The sequence below is a fragment of the Euprymna scolopes genome, chromosome 26 (genome assembly GCF_053919585.1).
Source record: "Euprymna scolopes isolate OS-2025 chromosome 26, ASM5391958v1, whole genome shotgun sequence".
NCBI lineage: Eukaryota > Metazoa > Mollusca > Cephalopoda > Sepiida > Sepiolidae > Euprymna > Euprymna scolopes.
This window is the reverse complement of record NC_136507.1, coordinates 65,932,302-65,957,750: the sequence shown is the minus strand read 5'-3', so window position 1 is coordinate 65,957,750 and position 25,449 is coordinate 65,932,302. Positions and strand designations below refer to the sequence as shown.

At 31.3% G+C, this 25,449-nt stretch overlaps 1 protein-coding gene across 6 annotated transcripts in view; it reads left to right on the top strand.

The window, feature by feature from the left end:
• Positions 1-23,849, top strand: part of LOC145248128 (ceramide phosphoethanolamine synthase-like) — a 233,987-nt gene extending 210,138 nt beyond the window's left edge. For 5 of the 6 annotated variants that reach the window (XM_080109942.1, XM_080109940.1, XM_080109941.1 and 2 more), the window contains exon 5: positions 4,978-23,849. In XM_080109942.1, coding sequence (XP_079966068.1) covers positions 4,978-5,001 — 24 coding nt within the window. In that variant the 3' untranslated portion in view covers positions 5,002-23,849. The remainder of the gene's footprint in view (positions 1-4,977) is intronic. The other variant, XR_013863329.1, reaches the window with a different exon arrangement.
• Positions 23,850-25,449: the final 1,600 nt, after the last annotated feature.

Here is a 25,449-nt window from a genome sequence, read left to right as displayed (position 1 = left end):
AAAATTGGGCAAAAAAATTCTTTCCTTCATCCTTAACGGCTCTCTTTTTTACAGGGAGAGGTGAAAAAAATGGTATCTTCATGACAAGATGGCTTTACGCATGCGTCAATAAGCGCAAAAGACGTTGTACATTGAATTCGTTTTAAATGTTATAAAAACCGACCTACTTTCATCCACGCGTCTGCAGCAGCGTCGTTATCTAAAGATTTCAGGTTCAATCCCAGTTATCATATATACTTTTTTTCTCGATTTTTAAACATTTAATATTGAAACGAACCATTTTTTTTCGCTTTTCGCTGTTTTTTTTTTTTTCCCCCCTTTTTTTTTTGGTTTTTGTTTATCTGATTGTTTTAAAGAAGTTTTACATCCGTTTGCTGTTTTATTTGTTTTGTTTTTTCCGATTTTTTAAAAAAAGTTTAAACAGGGTTATTCTCTTATTCTTTGCCCCCCCCCTTTACATACACACCTCCAAACACCCGGGCAATGCCATCCTTTTTTTGGGGAGGGGGTTTGTTTTTCCGATTTATTTATTTTTTTTAAAGAAGTTTTACGTTCGTTGGCTGTGTTTTTTTTTTGTTTGAGTTTTTCCGATTTTTTAAATAATTCTCTCCCCCCACCCCCTACACACACACACACACACACACACACACACACACCTCCAAACACCCGGGCAACGCCGGGTACTCCCGCTAGTATTTAGTAAAGGGAGACAACTTAATGCAAACTACCAAGACAGAAATGATTAAAATCAGCCCTGTAATGCATACAAATTACTATTTATTGTTAAAAACAACTACTTGATCAATTTACATCATTTTTCGAATGACATTTTTGTTCCATAAAGATTTTTCTGCTCTTTTTTTTTTAATAATTTTTTTTTAATAATTTTTTTTTAATAATTTTTTTTTAATAATTTTTTTTTAATAATTTTTTTTAATAATTTTTTTTAATAATTTTTTTTAATAATTTTTTTTAATAATTTTTTTTAATAATTTTTTTTAATAATTTTTTTTATTAATTTTTTTTAATAATTTTTTTTATTAATTTTTTTTAATAATTTTTTTTATTAATTTTTTTTATTAATTTTTTTTATTAATTTTTTTTATTAATTTTTTTTATTAATTTTTTTTATTAATTTTTTTTATTAATTTTTTTTATTAATTTTTTTTATTAATTGTTTTTATTAATTGTTTTTAATTTTTTTTATTAATTTTTTTAAATTTTTTTTTTTAATTTTTTTTATTTATTTTTTTTATTTATTTTTTTTTATTTATTTTTTTTATTTTTTTTATTTATTTTTATTTTTTATTTTTTTAATTTATTTTTTTAAATTTTTTTTTTATTTATTTCTTTTTTTTTATTTTTTTATTTATTTTTAAATTTTTTTTTTATTTTTTTAATTATTTTTTTTTAATTATTTTTTTTTAATTATTTTTTTTTAATTACTTTTTTTAATTATTTTTTTTAATTATTTTTAATTAGGTTGAATTCTGGACAGTGTCCTTTTTATATTACTCATATTGATTGAACTATTGTTCTCACTTGAGTGTTGTTCGTGCAACGTTCTGGTCAGATTGTCTTTCGACCTTCCTCAAGCATGTTGTTTGAAAAAGAAAGGAGAAAAATTACTGGCTTCGTTGATATTCATCAGAAACAATGGTTAAGAGGTGGTATGCTGACTTAACTTGCAGTCATACAGACACAAATGATGCTGAATGTTTAGGTTGCCCAAATTCAGCAGTTGTCCTAGTTTGCAAACTCAGATTGGCCAATCGTAAATTTGTGTAAGATAGAAAAGTTAGATACCAGAAAGCAATGCATTTAATAATTTGCATGAACATTTGTCAATGAGAAAGTTGTATTCCCTACCCATGAGACTTTTTATTTTAATTTCTGCTTTTTCCTCTCTCTTTTTTTTTTTTTTAACTACGATGTTTGTTTGTTTTTTCTATTTTATTTTTTTCTTGGAGTATTTCTGTATCAGATTTTGAAATTGTTTCTCAGTATACTAGGCGACGATTACCTACTAAGCAAACTTAATATAGAATTTAATACAATATGGGAATCATCAATTATAACTAATAATAAATAAACTGTAGAGATCCCTAGATGTAAAAGATCTTTCTACTCCGGTAGTTTCTTCCCCAGAACCGCTAGACTTTGGAATTCCATTCCAGGTCACTGCTTCCCCAACTGTACTGACATGCAGAAGTTTAAGTGCAACGTGAACCAACATCTTGCTGCCCAAATCCCTACATAGTACCCCAGTAGTTGTTTCCCCTGATAGTAGCCCCCTACACCAAAGTGACAATGTGCCTTGTTTGGGGTGAAAATGTAATAAAAAAAAAAAAAATAAATAAAAAATAAAAGTCCTAATGTAGTTGTTATGTGTGTGTGTGGAAATATGTATTTTCTTTTTTCAATCATATTTCACCTTTTATTTATACCAATCCTTTAATTTATGAAGCTCAATGTAATTACAGAGCATATAACAAATAAATGACAAAAGTCTATATTCCAAATTTCAAGATGTTGACCATCTTACAATTTATCTCTTTCAGTATGAATTGTGCATGTCAACACACTTAATGGAATAAATTGTAAAATGGTCAACATCGTGAAATTTACAATATAGACTTTTGTTATATATATGGCTAAATATGGACCAATTACAATGATGATTAAAAAAAATAAAAAGAAAGACTAGCTAACTAAGTTTCGTTCCTCGCTCAACAGAGCTAAATCGAAGAAAATTATGATTAAAAAAAAAAAAAAAAAAAAAAAAATTGTCATGAGTATGGTGGGAGGAGAGAAAAAAAACAAAAAATAAGCGGGGAAAGAAAAAAAAAAAAATTACATATAAATCAAATTAAGTCCTAAGAGATTTTCTTTTTGTTTGCAAAGAGAAGGATTTTTTTTTCTCTCTCCCCTGTCATATTCATGACAATTTTTCTTTTTAATCGTAATTTTCCTTGATTTAGCTCTGAGCGAGGAACGAAACCTGGTTAGCTATCCTTTTTTTTTTCATTTTTTATTTTTTTAAATCATCATATTAATTGGTCTATATTTAGCCATTATTAAATTTTGTACCCACCCCCAAATTTTCAAATATATATATATATATCTGTTGTGATCTATAGTGAAAAGGAGTTAGTGCATCTAAAATCAAGAATAGGTTTAAAGCTCCCAAAATTCATATTAGAATTTTCTGCAAAGTACTTGGTAAAATTCAGTTGTAAGTTACGCTCTTCTGGAGGTTGATGGTTCAAACCGCACTGCAGGTGATATTAGGAATGCAACTGCGAATTACTTAGAACTTCTACCTAGGCATACTACCCCCATGAATTGTATAAGTTTATTTAAAAATGATTATGTATCGAAAATTTCATGAAAATCTGACCATTAGTTGATTTTTGCTAGATTTTTGAAACGCGTGTATTTACACTTTCAAAATGATAACTGCATAGAAACGTTGTTTTAATACGTCAATAATGTAAACATTTTCAGTTTTTATTTGAAGCTTCTTTTAAATACGGCATAATCATATTGACACATCGGTTCCCGCTGGATCACTGAAGTTAAGCAAAGCTGAACCTGGTCAGTACTAACTGGGTGACCAATTGGGATTTCCAGGTGCTGTATGTGCTCTCCGCTTATCTCGGCATTGTTTCCAGTCGTCCTGGACTTCTTGCCACTGGACTCAAACAGTGGTTATTCAGGAGAGGTGAGGTTGGAGATTCTGCAACCCTTGCATCACAATTACATGTGCACCTGCCTCGACAGGGGGTATCCTTTGTCTTTCGAGACTGAACAGAGGCATTGGAATGTAAACATGATTTTAGTCTTGCATTTTTTTATTTTTTTTATTTTTGTATGCTGAAAAAATTTTCCAAAAATATTACTAGCTTATTTGAAGCTTCTTTTAAATAGTAAAAATGTTATGATGATATTAATTTAGATCACAGTTACGTTGTGTTACATATATGGGATTAATTTTTATGTACAGTGTGTGTTTGTTTGTTTTTATCTTTCTTTGTGCGTTTTTAGGACAATTCAATATTTATTTAAAGCATGATGTATGTAGGTGGTCAGTGAAGGAGAAATCCTTCTAGACCGAGGCATTTTTTTTGCATAATAAAATCACAAGTATAAGCAACAAGTAAAACAATTGAGATTTTAAAAAAAATACATTTTATTCACATATCTTTTATAACTTTTATTTTTATAAAGATGAAGTGTAATATCACAAGATACAAATCTTTTTATAATTTTCATTTTTATTAAAAAAAACCCCTATAAAACTTGCTGTTTGCTTACTTCTCCATAAGGGAAAATTAAATACAAGTAAGTTTAGCGTCTGAAATTCTCAGTTTCTAATGTTTTGTAAGTAATATAGTTCATTCTTTTTACTTTTTTTAAATTTTTATTATAATTATTATTATTATTATTAATTTTATTAAAAAGTTCTGTAAATATATAAAAAAAAAAGCCCTCAGAAAGACACCCATTTATTTAAATATATTTTGTTAAATTTACGTTTGTTTTGTTACTTACACAAAAAAGTTTTGTGTAAATAGAAAAAAGTTGTTTTTTCTTACCCTTAAAAGTTTTGTAAATATTTAATATTAAAAAACATGTTTTGTAAATATATATTTTTTCTTTTAAATCCTAAAAAGTTTTGTAAATATATTTTTTAAAAAAATCTTGCTCGCGAACATTCGACAATGTCTGCTATTTGACGTGTTTACAAACAACCAAAGGCAATGTCAAGGTCGAACAACTGGTGTCACTTGAAATGTTCGCCAGTATTCGTCTTCTGCTATGGGGTATCTAATCTTTACTTGATCCCATATAAGAAGTTAAATTTGTCGCATTCATTGGAGGTACCTATTGATTTTGGTATTTATATTTTTTGTCATTTGACTTTTGTTGATAAATGTGAAACTAATGTTGTTTCTTTTTTCTTTATTTTTAAAGCTTCGAGAAAAGGTGAAAATATAAAATTTGAGAGGCTCTTTGCCCTCCCCCTCCAAAAAGAGCGCGAGAGAAAGAGCCAATTTACCTCCTCTGGAAGAATCGGCAGATGCTTGGAGACACTTTATTCAAAAAAAAAAAAAAAAAAATTGTCTGCTCAGCATTTTTGGGGAAAAATGTGCGATTGTTTGAAAAAGAGAGAAAAATAATTTTTCACATTTAAAGGAAAAAAAAAAAAAACCCAAAAAACTCAACCAACTTTGAGAGATCTGGAAGTTTTTATTTTTATTTATTTTTTTTTTATTTCATCCTCCGCCCCATCTGCTTGTTGATGTCAATTTGGGAGATTTTCAGCAGATATATACGACATGAAAAAGGATTATTTATATTTTTGTTTTCAAACCTCTGGATTACGATTTGATTAAGCACCAAATTTACAAAATGTAAAGAATAAAACTTGTAACTTGTTCAATTTTTAGATGAGGGTACATTGTGAGTGTTGTTGTTTCAGTTTACTTGTTAAGTTTAACATAAAATGATCTTCCTGGAGTTTATATTTTCAAGATTTTTTTTACCATTCTTATACAATTTTTTTTTTTTTTTTTCAGGAAGGTGAAGGGGTTTGGATGATTATATTTATTGATTTATTGTCACATTTTCAAAATATAAAAGATTTTTGTGAACCCCATTTCTCGAAATTTTCAGGGATGTGAGTTGTCTGTTATTTAGCGAAATTGTGTGTTTTTTTTTTTTTTTTTTTTTTTTGTTTCGTTTTTTAATTCAGTTAAATTGCTAAAGCTGTTTGGATTTTTAGTCTTTTTAAAATAAGAAAAGGTGGTTCTTGTCCAGAATTCCCCCGATATAAAAACCAAAGAAAAATCTGTGATGTATGTACTCGTGACAAAATAAAAAATATCATATTCCAAAAATAATGTAGATTAATCAATTAGTTTTACTTTATTATAAATATATAACTAAATTTTATGAGTATTGAAGAAGTGACTATCTTATCTGCTATTTTAGAAAAATCTCTAAATGAAGGAAATACTGAACAATAATTAAAAACTTGCAGGATTTATGTTAAAATACCTATTAATCCCACTAATTGCTTCAAAATTATCTTCTTTATAAAAATAAAACTATTTGATCAATTCTTTTTGTTATTAGTACATCATACATATTTTCTTTATTTTTATCTTTTAATATAGAGAGAATTTGGGGCAGGAGCGGAAAAGGTTGATTACTGCCAAATTGGTAAAAAAACAAAAAACATCTGTATGATGTACATACTCGTGACCCAACAAAAATGTCCTATTCCAAAAATCACATAAATTGGTCAAATAGTTTTACATTTAACTAAGGAAATCAAATTTTATGATAATGCAAAAAGGAACTGTCTCATGTCAATTAGGGAAGATAACTCCACAATAATTCAAATGTGCAAGATCCATCTTGTAATATCTATAATTTCTTATTGATTTAAAAATTATCTTCTTTATCAGAATAAAACTACTTGATCAATTTACATGATTTTTGGAATATGATCTTTTAGTTCCATCACAGATACATACATCATACAGATTTTTCTGTATTTTTGTTCTTTAATAATGATATAGGGGGAATTCTGAACGACCACTGATGATTTTTACTTCATCAAAGGATGACTTCTTTCCTCTCCTCCACATATGCACTATGTGCCTTTTAATGTTGACTTTATTAGTCAAAGCTAATTGGAGTTGTTTAAAGGAGTATGGTTTTTTATTTTATTTATTTATTTTTTATTTTTATTATTATTTTTATTTATTTTATTTTTTTATTTTATTTATTGTTTTATTTATTTATTTATTTTTTTTTTGCACTCTTTCTACATACATATACATACAGGGGAGTTCAATTTTTTATAAGTTTAAGAAAATTGTCAGTCTTCCATTTTCTTGAAAATGCATTTGTAAACAGAATTATTTGGGCTAAAAACCGGTTGAAAATGAAGTTTTGAACATTTTGCATTAAAGTTGTTAAGAAAACTGAACACCCCTCTAAAAATTGGACAGTGTTTTTTTAGTGCTTGACCAGAATCTCTCCTATACTACAAAAATCTCTCCTATGCGACAAAAATCTCTATGAATAACGTATCCATAACGGAGCGAAAATATATTCCAAAAATTATCTAAATTGATCAAGTAGTTTTGATTTGATATAAGAATATCAAGTTTTATGTGTATCCGAGGAGTGACTGTCTTACCCGCATGTTGAAAAATGTCAAGAATGAAAGAAAAATAACTGAACTAGAAATCATACTTACTAGATTTATGTTGCAATGCCTATGAATTTCCATTAATTGCTTAAAAATGATTTTCTTTATGAAAATAAAGCTATGTGATTAAGCTATGTGATTTTTGGAATATAATATTTTTATTTTGTTACGGATACGTACATCATACAGATTTTCCTTTATTTTTGTTTTAATATAGGGAGTATTTTGGATAAGAACCTGTTAATTCTTTTTAAATGTTTGTTTTATGACCTAAACATTGTTGGGGGTTATATGGGTATGTCGTATACATCCATCTGAATTTCTTAAACCATAATTTTATCTAAGAGAAAAGCAACATGTACAAAAGTTTCTTTTATTTTTATCTTTTCTGTGAATATTTTTCATGGACTGAAAAGTTTTTGTAAATAATATTAAGCACAGGGTGGTTCTTACTGGATTCCCCGCTCATTCCCTCCCACCCCCTCTAATTTTGTGCCTCTTTCCACACGTTCTATTTTTCTCCTCCCCCCATTCTCTCAAAATTACTCTATTTTTCTCATCCCCCCCTCATCCTCCCACATGACTATTTTTCTCTCCCCCCAATTCTCCCACATGACTCTATTCCCCCGCCCCCCAAGTCTCCCACATGACTTTACCCCCCCCCATTCTTCCACATGACTCTATTTTTCTCCCACATGACTCTATCGCCCCCCCCCATTCACCCACATGACTATTTTTGTCACTCCATTCTCCCACATGACTATCCCCCCCACATTTCTCTATTTTTCTCTCCCCACCATTCTTCCACATGATTCTATTTTTTGCCACTCACATATTATTCTATGTCTCTCTGCTCTGCTCAGACATTTTTCACATCCTTCCCATCCTCCCATATTCTATTTTTCTCCCAACCTTCCTATACTCCCACATTTTGCCCTTTTCTGTAAAACAATACCTTCATCTCCTCAGTCTGACCAGATTCCATGGTGATTCAAACTGCTGTATACATGCTAGCCCCTCTCCTCCCTCCACTTTAAAGTGGCAACCAGGTGGAGAGTTGGCTATGGTCAGTTAATAAATTTACATTTATATTGGGAAGGGGGGGGGTAGAACCACCCTTGAATTGAGGCCAAATTTTGAAAGACTTTATTGGCTCTTGAGCAAACAAATATTGATTTAAAAAAAAAAAAATTTTTTTAATCAATGTTTTATTTCTCCCCGCCCTTTTTATATTACATCCTATATATTTGTTTATTTTATTTTTTTTTATTGTGAAAAGTATTTTTGTTTTGTTTGTCTTTTTTAAATATCATCCTCAGGTTGTTTTTTTTTATTTTATTTTATACAACACAGACAAACAAATGAGGATAAAATACATGATATTATAAAAGGAAATGTTGTGGAGACAGAATGTATGAAAGACAGAAAAGAAAAAACAGTTAAACACAAGAAGAAATTAAAAATCAATAGAGGAATTTGTGACGAATTTCTTTGAGGTCAACGACTTTTGCTGAAGATATCTGTTGATCCAAATTAAACCAATCAAATCTTTCATTTAACTTTGATTTCTTCCTGTATTTAATCATTTTACATTTTTGTTTTTCATATATATATATATATATATATATATATATATATATATATATATATATCCATAAAGTCTGTGTGCACCCTGAAAATTTATAACTTTATTTGTATTTGAAATCTATAAAAAGGATTAGAAAGCAGAAAAAAAACTATTTTAAAAGGTTTTATCCACATTTAAGTTTTCACGTGTCCTCTATCATTAGCAATACAAGGATAGCACAATTTTGTAGGTCACTGAAAACGTTTTCCAACTGATTTACAGTAATGTCTGCAATCCTATTTGCTATTTTAGCTTTTAAATCTTCTAATTAGCTAGGTTTAGTTGCATATACAATTGTTTTCACATGTCCCCACTAAAAACTAAAAAGAAATCTCATTATTCAAAGAAGATAGTTTACTTTTTCCACCATGGATCAAATTGATTTTGAAAAAGACATTTTTTTTTTTTTTTTTTTTTTACTTATCTAAAAATTATTGTAAATTTTGTGGTGAAGAATTAAATGTGAATACTTAAAACTAGTTACATGAAACTTAATATCATGTTTACAGATTATTTCTATCGCAAATACAAAGAAACTTATGCATTTTTTAATGTGCACACAAACTTTATGGACACCCGGTATGTATACATACATATACAGAGTGTCCCCCAAAAATGTATGCACCCATTCTTCTTTACGTGTATTTGAAGCATATGGTCATACAAGTTTCACTTTTTTAAGCGCTCCTTTGTATTGTTGTTGCATTTTGCAAAATCTTTCAAACTGCAACAGTTGCGCAGTGGAGAGCAGACAAGTTGCATTGTATTGTTCATCTCTACACATTCGCAGATAGTTGCATCAGCAATTTTTGTTAGCATCATCCTTGTACTCAGGTGGTTGAATGTTTTTCACTGGAGCCAGGATGCTTCTGAACCTGGAAGATTCCCATGCCAGTAGGAAAAGGATCATTCTTTAGCTGTCTAGTTTATAGCTGTATTCTGGTCTAGTCTTGAGATGTTGTTAGGGGTTTGACATGGCTGAGGAAGCGTCTTGACTTTCGTTATTGAACCGTTCATTTACATTTATCACTGATATTTTTATTTTCGCAACTGCTGACAATTCCACATCTCACATCGGGATTAATGATAACTTTATACTTACGGAAGTTCTCAAATTGAGGCGTTCTCACTGGCTGCATTTTAAGGTTGTCTTCAAGACTATAAAGAGCAAGAATATTAATATTCCTGCATATAAAGTAATTTTGTTTGTTGGTGTGTATGTGTATCGTGGCACCACAGTAAATTTGCTGCATTATTTTCCAAGCTGCATCAGTTGAGCAGTAGAGAGCACACCAGGCAGTGTTGCATCATATTCTTCTCCCTCTCCACATTTTGTTTTTCTTAAAGACAATGTTTGAACCTGAAACAATTGCTGAAAAATGAGAAGAACGTGTGCAAGTAACAGAGGGAATATTCCAGGATGTTTTTTTTAGGTCCATTTCTTCACGATGTTAAAAGTCTGTTGAGCAGAACTGGTTAGGCTTAGGCTAGCATTCATTTTTATGAACATTCTAAAATTACTTAAAGTAGTCTTTACTGTTATTAAGTTATTTGATAGAGAAAGGTAGTTTACATGAGGCATTACTGGTAAATAGATATAAAAGAGTATAAGAAGGCTATAGCAATGCAGGGAATCGACTATTGTATTGGCGTGACATGATTAAATAAGGACAAACAAAATAAGGTCTTATTTGTTTTATCATTTTATTCAACTTTGTATATCTATTTATCTTTTTAAAGTAATCACAATACAAATCAGTAAATATGAACTTACTGTTTGATATAACAGGGATGATGGAGGTCTTCATATTTCAAGAATATTGTCTCTTTTTCAAAAGAAAAGAGACCAAAGAATGTCCTTAAAAAAAGAAAAAAAAAAACATTGAAATTCCGCCTTACGATATCTAAAAGTTATTTGTTTTTTATGTTTCTTGGTAATTTAACTGCCAGTATGTTCAAACGTGTATTCTTACTCTTCTATTAATCTTATCTACCAGTAAAAATCAATAACGTGAAAGATTCAGGTACGGCCAACGATGGAGTACTGTTGCCATATCTGGGCAGAAGCTACGAGAAGCGGATTATCCTGCCTTGACAGAGTTCAAAATAGACTTCGTAACTTAGTGGGGGGATACCCTTTTCTTTTCCCTGCAACCTCTTTCCCACAGAAGAGATGTTGCGAGCCTGTCTCTGCTTTATCGTTATTTTCATGGCAAGTGCTCGTCTGAACTCCAATCTATGGTCCCCCTTTGCCAAACTTTCACGAAAATCATTTGTCTAGTTGAAACCACTGTCAATGATTTCTCACACTCTTTATCTATGCCTAAACTTAAACGTAGATTCCATGAACAAAGCTTCCTTCTTAGAACTGCACGCCTGTGGAACTCTCTTCCGTTTGCCTGCTTTCCAGCTGACTACAATTTGATTGTCTTAAAGTCCAATGTAAACAAGTTCTTGATGAACCGTCCGCCTAAGTAATCTAATTTACAAAATATCCACTACTTACGATTAGTACTCTATAATCCCATTGACTAATGTATACTCATTAACGCTTATCCTTGAGTGGCCTCCGGGCCTTGATAAGTGGCGACTCCTATGTATATAAAAAAAAAAAAAAAAAGATTCAAAAGGTGTATACGTTGTTTTGTGACACTCTGTATATAATCAAGTTTTTTATGCAGTCCACAAAAAATAAGGTTAAAATTTATGAGATTATAATGTTTTTTTTTTTTTTTTTTCTTTATTGTTTAAAAAAAAAAATGTTTTTTTTTTTTTTTTTTTTCTTTGTTTAAAAAAAAAAATGGCTTTTTGTTTTTTTTTTTTTTCTTTATTGTTAAAAAAAAAATGTTTTTTTGTTTTTTCTTTGTTTAAAAAAAAAATGGCTTTATCTTAAAAAAAAAAAAATTGTAAGCTTTTATTGATTTATGTTATTTTTCAGGTCGCCTAATTGTAAAAAGCTTCAGTTTTTGTTCAGGTTATTTAAAAAAAAAAATTTTTTTGTTTGTTTTCTAACTTGATTTTTTTTTTTTTTTAAATTAATTTTTTGGGGGGACAATTTGCAATATATAAAAGATGACCAATTTCAATAACAAAAAAAAAAAAAAAAAACCCCAAAAAAACGAAGATCGCTTAAAATGTATTTTGTGTTCCGACTTATTCAGAGAAAAAATCCTTATAAATGTTGAATATTGAAATCTAAAAAAAATATTTTTTATTTATTTTTTTTAAATAATTACATTTTCATCCAGTTTTTTTGGTTAGGATCAAAGTATAGCAACTGCTTCCCCCTTCCACTTTTCAAAAATCCTTCTAGACTGAGGTTATTTGTTAACAGCCTGTAATTATTAGGACTAAGACAACAGCATATTCTTTTCATTGTTTTGATTCTCAAGTGTGTATCCATTAATATCTTATATGCTTTTATATAGAGTGATGTAGTTCTCGGTTGATTAACTGTGTCAAATATATACTCATAAATCAAAACAATGAAAAGAATATGCTGTTGTCATAGCCCTAGTAATTAAGCTCGACCTTAGTGGCAGGTAAATAAGCATTTAATAAATTCTTTTGATTAACTTTCATGGGCGGAGTGACCAGGAAATTTATCGGACATTGAATAGCTAAATTATATTAATAGATTGAACAAATTTTATAATTTGTTACCAGTCAGTAATGGCCACAACCCACATTAATCTCAGCCTTGCGTGACATCTAGTTATCATGAAAAGGTAGGTTAATAAAATAAAAAATAAAAAAACACGTTTTAAAATAGCTAATAAAATTTTCTTTCAATTAATTGTCATCAAAAAGTCGGTTTTAAAATGGAAGGAAAATGTTTGAATATTCAGAAAGCTGAGTTTGCAAAGCCAGTTAAATATAAATAATAAAATAAAATAAAAAAAAAAACTCTCTCTCACTCTCTATCTCTCTCTAGTTATTAATTAAATAGTCTTAATACTTGTTTCTCAATTTTTGAGATGAGGCTTGATAATTTGGATTATTGGGATTTCTGTTTTCCTCTGGAATGCTATTTGCATAACATTTGACTGCTAATAAACAAGAGAGCTATAGGACCAGGAATAATTAATCTATATAATTATAAAACTCAAATGACCTTGTAATGATGAATGTAACCCACTTTCCGGTTTATGACATCCGGTTGTGCATGCGCGCATGACCTGCGCACTAAAATATTAACGTTATTATTTGGAAATTATTATTTAACATGGGAAGAGTGGGGTTTAAAATAACTTAAACGTAATACGGAAATGAATGATGTAAAAAAAAAAAAGAAAAAAGCAGACAGTATTAACAATTGTTTATTTGGATAATTTAGACAAGAAAGAACAAAGCAAAAGAACAACTGAGACGCTGAAATATTAACGTTATTATTTCGAAATTATTATTTAACATGGGAAGAATGGGGTTTAAAATAACTTAAACATAATACAGAAATTAACGATGTAAAAAAAAAAAAAAAAAAAAAAAAGCAGATATATAAAAATTTGAATTTAACTATAATAAGTATTATGTTATCTTTTCAGTGCACATTTACCTATAAGTATGGCCAACCACTTATAATTCAGTAACTGTAAATTTTTTTTTCAAAAATAACCAATTATAATAAACAGAACGACTCATAGAAATCTATCTATATTCTTTTTTCATTTTAATATACTTTCATAGAAATGTTTCTGTTATGCCAAAAAAAAACTATTTTCTTTACATCACAAGTGTCACACTCATACATGAATTCCATAGCTAATATAACATACTGACCCAACGGGTCACGGATAGTCTAGTACTATATAAAATAAGAGAAGAAGGTTAAGCAATGAGAAAGGGTTAGAGTAATAGAAATTTAGTTAAAGATAGATGACTTAGTGAGTAGATTGCAAAGTACAACAAATTATGTAGAACAATTTATTTTCTTTTTTTACTCAAGAGTCACCACTTGTCTAGGCCCGAAAGCCATTCGGGGATAAGGGTTAATGGATGGAAGGTGGTAGTGTAGTTCTCAGTGTAAATTGGGTAGAAATTGATTATTTATGTGGACGGCTCAACAAGAATTTGTTTACATTGGATTTGAAGGCTACCATGTTGTATTCAATCGAGAAGCAGGCCAGTAGAACAGTGAGTTTTTTTTTTTCACCCCGCAATCTTTTCTAAGTAATAGATCATAGAGAATGAAGTAATTTGAAAACGGAGGATGCTGAAAGCGTATACAGTTGTAAGATAGAATCTTCTGTTATTAAAAAAAAAAAAAGTTTTGTTAAAAAAAAAGAAAGTTTTGTTAAAAAAAAAAAGAAAAAAGATACATAAAAAAGTAAATATTTAAACCCCCACACCTTTCTTTTCTTATAATACATTTTTTCCTATATTGAAAATTGACCTTATGATGAAAAACAAAACAATTTCAGTCTGTTTGCAGAAACCGGTGTATACCTGAATTTGTCCCTTTCATTTTTGCTTATTTCTGGTGTTCATAAAACCTAATTGATCCTGGCCTGGCCTGGCCTGGTCCATAGGTAATTTGGTTGCTGATTTTAAATATAAAGTGCTGTTAGCTTACTTGAAGTGGAATGGTCTCACATAGAGAATTGATCAATGCCCACCACCTAGCAGTCCAATGACCCCTCCCCAGGCCAGATAAACCAATAAATCTGTTGTGCGTGTTTTCTTCCAAGTACTTGCCAAAATCTTTTGAAAATTTTTGCTATTTTTGCTTTCAGAAAAAGCTTATTCCTGATTGTGAAAAGTCGCCAGCTCTTGACAATGTTACAGAATGCAGGGATCACATCATATTTGAGAGTGACAATGTAGAAAACGCATTTCTGATCTGTACTCTTAAATGACTACAAGATGTAGTTGACAATGAAACATCAAAATGACATGATGCTGGTTGCAGCGTGTCAGATGGAGAAAATTGCTGATCGAACTGTAAAGGTCTCCATGAAAAATGATGTTGCATATTTCAACAGCCATAATCGCCCGTCATCAGTTATCCGAAACACTCCCATGTTACACAGTAAGACTTGGAAAGGCTCAGTTGATGACGACCTGATCCTAGCGGACAGCACGAGTAACAAAACAAAAGATAGAAATTAAAAGTCATTTACAAAACATCTAACCTCACATGAGATGAGAAAAAAAAAATGAGAATAAGGTTCTTGTCCAGAATTCTCCCTATTTTAAAGAACAAAAAATATGGAATTTTTTTTTTATCATGTATGTGCTCATGGAGAAAAAAAAGTCACTTAAATTGATCAAGTATTTTTTTTTTTTTTTTTTACTAATTGATATTAGAAAACTTTTATCAATGATTAATTGAAATTAGAAAACTTATCGTTGATGCAAACTACCTTTTTTTTTTCTTATAAAATAATTTTTAATAACAACACAAAAATAATATACTTTTAAATTTGTTTTTGTTCTGTTTTTTTTTATTATTATTATTATTATTGTTACAGACTTGTTGGTAATTTGTGGATATTTTGTTTTTGTTTGTCCTTATGATAACATTTCACCTGGGGTTGGTTGAGCCGGCTTCAAGTAAATTAGCCACATCACGAATTAAGGTAGTTTATCCAGGTCTGTCTGCTGCTGACTCTTCGGCATACTTTAGCCATTCACAATTTCATCGTCGCACACTGAAGATGCAAGAGTTGATTCTAGCTTGCATGTCATCTTTGACCATTGCGAGCCACATCTTCAGTTGACCACCACTTTTCTTGCGCCATACCGTGTGTTGGTGTGAATGTGAATCCGATCAGTTGGTGGACATCAAAGTGTGTGCACAAACCATCGGAGTCTCCTGATAAAAAGTACTTGAGTCTAAAAAGCTTACATTGTGTTTGAACTGTGGTGTTTGGTTGTGTGGTCGGAGATACAAATTCTGAGAATGTGCCTTTGAATGTCAGCTACTCGTTTGTGTTATCCTCTTATCTATTGACAATGGTTGTATACAAGCAATAAGCCTGAATGTAGAGAAGGGAGCATGTGTGCGCTGAACATGCCAATCAGATTCTCATGTGACCCTCCAACCTGGCTAATTTAAACCATTGTCTTAAGACGGAGTACTGTTACCACATCTGTGGAGATGCTACTCAGAGTACCCTTTCCTGTCTGGACAGGGTACAAAACCGACTTTGAAATCTGACGATGTCCTTTTCTCCTCCCTGCTACCTCTTTTCTCACAGAAGAGATGTAGAAAGTCTATCTCTGTTTTGTCATTATTTTCATGGTAGATGCTCAATTAAACTTAACCCCATGGTCTCTTCCTATAACACATTCACAGCAGACACTCGTCTAGCTACAACCATTATAAGCAATTTTCCTTACTCTATCTGTGTCTAAAACTAAATAAAAATTCCATGAGCAAAGCTTTTCTTTCCCCTATCAATGGAATGCAATACTGCAGAGCTGCTTCCCAGCTGACTATAACTTGGTAATTTTCAAGTCCAACGTAAACCAGTTCGTGATGAGCCATCCTCTTAAATAAATTAATTCCTATCCAATTTCCACCATCTCCGATCATCACGGTGTTGTCTCATCTGACACCCATTAACCCTCATCTGGGCCTTGATACGTGGTGACTCTATAGTATAAAAAAAGTAGCTAATCGAACACTGCCCCCCCCTTGCTTTATTATTAAACCATCTCTAAGATTTCTACTACACTGTTATATCTTAGATTTTATAGCTATTTTTGTTAACTTTGACTGTTAATAAACAGAAGTAAAGAAGCGGGAGTGATATTAGCTGTATAAAAAATGTAGACAAATTTTTCTGTCTTTTCATCTTAGGATATTATTTTATTTATGTTTTTGAATTTTGGAAATTAAGGTTGATAATATGGATTATTGGGACAACTGTTCTGATCTTGAATGTTATTTGCACAACATTTCGGTCAATAACCTTCAGGTGTATCTTATTAAACTCTGGGAATCTTTCTGTCGACGAACTCTGGAATTTGAACAAACCCTTTACTTAATCTACAGGAGTAGCATGCTCTTGTTTCATCAGGTATGACTGGATAGAATTCCTAAGTAATTCGCATTTGTATTTTTACTGTTGCTTGCGCTAAGGATTGAACCTTTAACCTCCAGATTAATATAACTTACAACTGAATTTTACCAAGTATTTTATCCACTGTTCTGTTTGAAATTCCACACAGATTCCCTCTTAACAGAAAGAGTCACAAGTTCAACAAAATACACCTAAAGGTGAGAGATTACTTTGATTGAAACGTTGTGAAAATAACAAGATGAGAAAAGTAGTTGGAGTAATCGGAATAAAACGATATTATTATTATACATTTTACTCCTGTTTATGTATTCCTCTCTCACTTAAAGAACAACCTACTTTTATTTTCTAGGCCATATTACCAACAAGGCCGATAGCCATTAGTCGCGTGCTCTCGTGTAATGAATGAATGCGTGAATGTAGGATTGACATGAAATTCTTAAAGATAAACTAAAATGACCGAAAAATGGGCTGAAATGACTTAAATAAATAAAAAGTAAATGACTTAGAATGACTTTAATGAACTTAAGGATGAATTGAATGATCTTAAGAATGACTTGAATGTTTAAAAAATAACTGTAATCCTTCAAAAACAACTTCAATGATCTGGAGAATGACTTGAATGGCTTTGAGACTGACTGGTTGTAAAGTTGATCATTTTACATTAAATTAATACAGAAAAGTGATCCACCACTTTATATCACAATAAGTATAGCATGTAGTAAGAACAGATACTACACTTTGAGATATTAAATTTTTTTATTCACACTTTGATCTTGGCCAAAAGGCTCAGAAAAGCTTAAAAAGCTAAGAACAGCATCTATTAATAACAGACCTTTGATCTTAACCAAAAAGGCCAAGCACAAAAGTGTTACGGACAGACCGACGAAGTGACTTATAGAGTCGCTTGCACGCGACTAAAAATGGTAGTGTTATCCTCTTAGAGATGCTTGGGGAGGTCTTAATAACACTTACTATTTTGTATAGATTTTAGCTCACCCCATCATTGGGAATATTTTAAGTAGTTTAATCATATAGAGTAAATGTGGTATTATGAGGGTCAGTGAGTATGTCTAATTAACGATTAAGATAGTGGAATACACTCTTGCCCACCAAATCCCACAAATTCTTGACCTTGTGCATAATATTTATAAAATGGCTAATATCTTGTTAACTTCTGAAATCTCTTTAATGCTAGGCTGATCGGGTTTCATTATTTAAGTATGAACTTCCTCCAAATAGGAGATAAAGCTCAAGTAATATCTGATGTTTAAACCTATGTGAGCAGGACATGATTAACTCTTATCCTCAAGTGGCCTTTAAGCCTTGATAAGTGATGACTAATGTGTATAAAAAAAAACGAAACAAAGAAAAACTTGTCTCTTGTTGTAAGTGAGGTGAATTTGTGAATAGAGCTCACAAAGTTTGTGCCTCAGAAATGTCTGAATTCTCCTCATTGATCGCAGCTCTTCGTAAAATCTGCACAACTGCAGGTTTTTACACGTACTCCTTCCAACACAGTTAGCAAAAAAGGCGAAATGGTTGCATATGAAGTCTTGGAAGGTTGGACCCAGAACATACAAAGGAATGTTACAGAAACAATATTATCACTTTCATTTCATTGAATTATGGTTCAACACCTAGCCTTTGCTTCCTATATGTTCAGCGTCCATCAGAACAACAAAGACCATCTGATCATCCTAGAGGGAGGAGGTATAGGTCTTCATCGATGAGTGTATAGATAACTGATAAGCTCAATTCATGCTATGACAGTTTTGCTGCAAAAAAAAAAAAAAAAGGGACAGGAAATGGTAGTAGATGGCAGGGTCTTCAAAGCATTGTTCTTTTTTGTTAACAGTTTACAGGATTTTTGTCCCTGATGTTGAGAGGGTTAACGTTTAATGGCATTCGATAGACCGTGTTGATTATGTGAAGTGAGAACATTGAAGTATTGAAAGATGGGTCAACGTGTTATGGTGTGCCTGCAATCGTTTTTGCATTGTAAATGTCTGGAACTTAGTTTTTTGAGTGCTTCCAGCCTTAAAAAGTTAATTTCAGAAATTCATGAAGAATATAAAGCCGACTATATTAGAAAAAATGCATGCAATAATATTCGAACCGATATGCAAAGACATCTTTTATCAGCCATCTTATTTGACCCTTTATTTTGTTTTAATACTTCTGAGTTTTTGCAACAAAAATTTAGTATTTTTATCACTCGTTTCTAGTTGAGAAGGACTGTGGGCATAGATTTTAGGCAGTTGAATGCAATCATTAAGTCGTTGCCTGTGATTGATATTCTGGCTCTGTGTTTAAGAATACATAGAATTAGTATTTTAAAATATAATTGACTGAATTTCCTTAAAAATTTCTGATAATCAAGCATTTTCCAATGGGCCTCCAGTTGTTCTTCCCAGCTGTGCGATGAAACAGCCTGTAGCATAGGATGTTGTCTCCAGTTGAAGACAGAAGAGAAAGACAAGAAGAAAAAAATGGTCTCCATTCTGGAGATACTGTCTCATTTTGTTTGTAAGTCATAATGTTAAAATAGATTACACTTTTGCTCAAATGTTGTACTGTCTTTTTGATGAATTTTTAAGTATAATTTTTTTATTTTGTTGTTGTTGAACAAAAGGAAAAATCCCAGTGAAAAAAAAAAAACCCCAAAAAAAAACAAAACAATGAAAGCTGTTACTTTGAAAATTTAACTTTTTTTTTTTTTTTTTTTTTTTTATTATTTCTGGAAAAAGTTTTGACATCCTAAAACTCTGGCCTTGTGGCAAACTTGATGTAACCATTAAAAACCTGAAATTGCTGATTACATAAAAAGAAAACAGCTCTGACATACACTACACATAGGGTTATGTGTTTCTAAAAATCCACTAATTTTTTTTATTTTGATAAATCTTGAAAGAAAAATTCCCTCTAAAACTAATTAAGACTAAGATTTTTTTTATTTTTTTTATTTATCCAGCCATTGGGCTAGGATTGTAGTGTAGTAGTATCTGTTTGGTTTCAGAAAGCCATCCTCCCATGCATTACACTCTCCTCATGGAGATGCCCTCATCCATAGGGGCTGCTGAGGAAACCATAGCAGGTATTTTTGTTCTCATTCAGAGTGTTCCTTTTTGGGAGCTAAACATTTCCTATATTAAAATCTAACCGTATGTGTAACTTTGCCCTCATGGGGGCGCAAGTCAAATAAATATGGACGCAGTATTGTAACATTTGTGCGTTAAGATGTTATGCACGAGAGTGGCCAAAAAAGTTGGGCATTTTGTAAGATTAAATGTGGCTGTTAGTTGTTAAAGACATTGATAATTTGTATTGTTTCGACTATTTTCATAAAGTTTCGGCTGATGTAACCGCTAACCTTCTTCAGGTGCACTCTAGCGAACTTGTGAAACTTTAGTTCAAACTTGAGTCATGACCAAGTAAATAAGAATAATATATTAACAATATAATAATCTATAATATAAATCTCCCTGTCTGTTTAAATGTTTGTATGTTTGTATGTCTCGCAAAAACTTTCGACAGAGGCGGCAGATCCTGACAAAATCGGATTCATTTTAAAGCTCAACATCTCAAATGACAAATATCGAAAAATTGGCCTAAAACTTTAATTCCTTCACCCTAAACTTAGCCATTTTGTACAACTGGGAGAGTTGATTTTTTTTTTTCTTTTTTTACCCCCCGACATTTTAACAAGTCATTGTCACCGTTGGATTGACTCAGTCAATTTCAATGCTTTTGACTTCTGGTCGTGTCATGGAGATATCGGCTAAGACGTCAGATTTTCTTTCACATACTTTTCCGCCTTCGCGTCACGGGATCGAACCTGTCTGCCTACTACCACTTTTTTTGCTCAACACACACCTCCAAACACCCAGGCTAGTTATATATATATATATATATATTCCCCCTCCCTCTATGTAACCTAGTACTATCCACAGAATTGCTACCCCCCCCCCCCCACTTCCAAACTGAACACTCACAGCCTTGCACACATTCAACGCTGCTACTATCAAAGATTCTACCAGCTCTCCTTGCAAATAATATTCACACATCCTTCCTAATGATGTCTTCTGGGAAAGGCGAAAAGCACCTCCATGGCCAACTTCGAACTTATATTAATTCTTTTGATCTACACACTGAAATTGAAAACATAAAATAAGGTCTAATTAAACGGAAGCTCTCTGTTGTCTTTAACAATGTTTGTTTAAATGAAAGAATGCTGCTTAAATGCATACAATATATATATATATATATTATAGATTAATAACCAATAATGATCAACAATATAATGTTATATATTTACTATGGTCAGTTGTTCAAATGTGCTTTTCAGTCTACATAATTCCTAAATCAGCTTTTGTTACTGGTCTATGATAAATACATATTGACAGCAAATGAAACACAACACCGCTGATCTGTAAAAATATATTCTTTATTCCACACTGACACCAGTTTTTATTTAGTTATTATGCCTCATACATGAGACATCAGTGAAGGCATGTGGCAAGGGTGTAGTGCGGATGTTTAGCAGTGAAGAAAATTTGTCAGCTTGTCTTTGCTCTGTGACCGACTGTTGCTTGCTTTCCATTGTGTTGATTTATATATATATATATATATATATATATATATATATATATATGGAATGTTTAATATTTCCCATTGTCTATTGTTCTAATCCTTTGACCGATATTTCTGGTCAAATTATCCAATAGACTGTTTGAAAGTCTTATATTCCTTACATGGAATCAATCTGCGGTTGTGCAACCCATTAAATGCTCTTCCTGGGGTAACCTGTGAAATATCCAACAATAATAATTGGTGCAAAAATGTTTTTTTTAAATTTTTTTTATCTATCTTTATCTTTATATATTATACGTCGTCAAAAAACATTATTTTTGCACCAACCTAATAATATACTTTTTGTTTTCTCATCATTTAATGATAAGTGCACATGGATATATATATATACTATAAGACACAGGTCATGACTGATAGGACGAGAACAATCTACCCTGTTGATTAAATAAAGGGTACTGTTCAAAATTCTGTATAGGTTCCCATGCTTAACGGAAAGATTCCCAACTTCAAACAGACGTGTTATTTATCCGTTTCTTTATTTGCGAACAATTATCCTCATCTTTAAGTTGTTGTTTTCACGACGTTTCGAGAGGAATAGTTGGCCGAAAAGTCGTGAAGCAACAACTATAATACAAATCACTCATCTCAATAATGAATTCCAATTAATTAAATAATATACCATTCGCTACAGACCCGACAATGGAAGATCAGATAACAAATAAACGTGGATTTATAAGATAAAAAAAAAATCCAACCTTGATCGCCCTTCGAGGCCCGTGGCGTAGTGGATAGACGTTGAATCTCTACGGTTCCAGGTGAGCATTGTCTGGAGATAGCGGTTTCAAATCTACCCAAAGCCAGCCAGAGGCTTAGTTGGCCAAAAACATGGTGAGACGACAACTATGGAAGGCAGTAATTGCTGAGAATACAGTTAGGAGATTCGGAGTTACTATCTCATCACGGTTAACCACCTGACGAAGGCCAGAAGAATAATTGGCCGAAACATCATGAAATAACAACTAGAAGATGAGGATGAGAATAGTCCGCAATAAATAATACAAATTTACTCCTCTCAATAAGAATTCCAGTTAATTAAATAATATTCAAACAGATGCATCTGAAGAAGGTCGGAGGTTCCATTGGCTGAAATGTTGTTGTCAAAATAACAACCAAGATGGAAAGAATAATCTAAATATCACAAATTTTCAATTGTCATCTCCAAAAAAATTCATATATTTTAAAGTTTTTATTGATCTAAATCATACGTGCGTTAAAAAATACGAAAAAAAAAAAAATTATCGTAAAGGTTTGCCGGTAATGCATAGACACGGTGGTCTAGAAGCAAAATGTCCACTGAGTTTTAGAGTGCGTCCAATAAGTCTTGTAATTGATGTTCATGACAATGATTTGTCGCAGACTGAAGAAATAAAACAATCTTCTAACTTGTCGTAAAACTGGCCGACAATTTTGAAATGATTCAATGAATTATCAAGCATTGGCTGATTGTCGGTTCTTGGCAATGTGAAATCTGTAATTTACCATGCACAATGAACTGTTATTCGCAATCAATTGATGGTTGGAGATGGAAATGTTAAAAAAATGGATTTTGTCATGCAATATGAAAAAAAACTTTTTTTTTCCTTTAGCAAAGAACAGAGTAAGGATTTCTTTTAATTTTAGTTTTTACATAAACTCGAACTCCTTGCCCATTTTCTTTCTCGGCTGATATATATATATATATATATATATATATATATATATATATATGTGCATACACTTATGTGTGCCACCATTCTGTCATGCAAAAGTTAATGAGTGAAATATATATATTCGGTTGGTGCAAAAATGTCGTTTTTCGACATTCAACTATATATATATATATAAACATTTTTGCACCAACCTTACACATATAAAATGACCCCCCCCTCCGTATATTCAGTTTCTACAGAAAAATAACTGATGATAAACAGTTTCATCACACAATCAATTTACATCATCATGTGTGTTTCGAGAAATTATCTTTTCATTTTATATCCTTTCATTTATTATTAAGTTTTATTCCGGAAAATTTGTCTTTCACAAAAGCAAACTTTCCTTAACGAACACTTATCTTTTATGATTTATATACAAAGTAAGGATTTCTTTCAGTTGCAGTTTTGGCATGAAACTTGAACTCTGCGGCCATTTTGTTTCTATTCCGCTGTGTCTATACATTACTGGTTTACCGAACGATAAATAAATGGACTTTTTGTAATTTATAAATGCTCAGGGTAAAATATTTTTTGTGCTATATAAAAAAAACAAAAAACAAACAAGCATTTATTTTGGTCTTCATTTCATAAATGATCTGCATAAATAAAATCATTTTTTTTTTTGTTTCTTGCCTCGTGTCATCTTTTGATGTATGCTATTTCCAGCCATGAAAAAAAAATGCCATGTATGGAATCGTTAAGAAAATTTGCTATCTTTTTTCCGCAATTAATTTATGATAGCGAAGAAGAGAGATGGCTTCGCATTTTATATAAATGATATTATTGGAGACAACTACCAGGCTGCCCGGCGTTGCCCGGTCATAAAATATGCATAATTATATTTTAATTAATACAGAATGAGAAATGTGCATGTGAGTATTGTTTTTTTTCTAAATAGTTCACTTCTTCTAAGTAAAAAAAAGAATAATAATTATACTCAAGCTGAGCTCGAAACCGAAACCTAAAGACAGTGAGTCAAGTACAATAACCAGTTGACCAGCTTGACACGATCTTTAAAAAATGGTTTTCAAACCTACTTCTTAAAATATAGAAGTTGTTATGTTTCACGGCCGTGCCTGTACATTCGTAAAACTGTTGACAAACAGATAAAAATCTGATGACTCCCAACTTCAAATTTTTCAATTTTGACCTCTTAGAAGCCCCCATTTTTTTTTTTTTTTTTTTTTTTTGAATGGAAACCGATTAAAAACATTTCCACATGTCTGAATACCCTATCTACCAAATTTCAAGTATGTAGATCACTAATTCATTGATAATATAGGTTGAGAAGTGTACTCTCACACACAGACACACATTCTCACTTTTATAGATATCTTAAGCTAATTAATTCTCAAGCCTTAGTAAGGCAACTCATTTAGGAGAAGGAAAATTCTGAAATAATAGTCAAATAAAAATACACAATCCTTTCTGCAATCCAACCATATTTGGTACAAATAAACTGCAGTCTATGCCTTTCTTTTCGATATGCACAGTTCAGTTCTATTAACAAATATCCAGTTGTATAATGTTTTACATGTTTACTCATTCTTTGAAAGTTAAGCTTAGAAAGTAAATAACTAAAAAAGATAACATTAGTCTCTTTCTCTCCATGCGTCAATTATCCAAATAAAGCTTTGAAGAAAACTCAGCGAATGTTTCCTTGTGTCTTTCCTGCATAAAAGGTTTAATTTGTGTCAGTTAAACAGACAAGACAAAATGGTCACTCATAAAATGTGGTGGAGAGAAACTGTGACAATTAAGAGAATAAAAAGCCTCTGCATAAAACCAGCGTGTAGGTATAAAGAATCTCATTTTATTTGTTATTGAAAATGAAGAGAAACTAATGCTAGATGCAAAAGCCCAGATCAACAATGCCCCATGCATGAGCAAATTGTGGCTTTGTAAACATATAGGATACTGTCTGCTGTGAGAAATTTTCAGGCACGGTTAGAGAAAGCATAACTTCTTTGCAGCAGCCTTAGCAATTTCCTCAATGTATTTGTTCCAATTCATGTTGTCTGTGAATGTTAAGCCAAGGAGTTTGAAGAATGACACTAAAATAAAAACTTTTAGACATTCATTATATCTTAATAATTACATGTTCACAATTTGAGCTTAACTTCTTTTGTTACGTCTTTGCAAATTAATTATTGCTCTTTTTTAAGAAAAAAAAGACTGCTATTGTCAGAATTTTCCAGGCAGTTTAGTCAAATGCCAAAAGGTGCT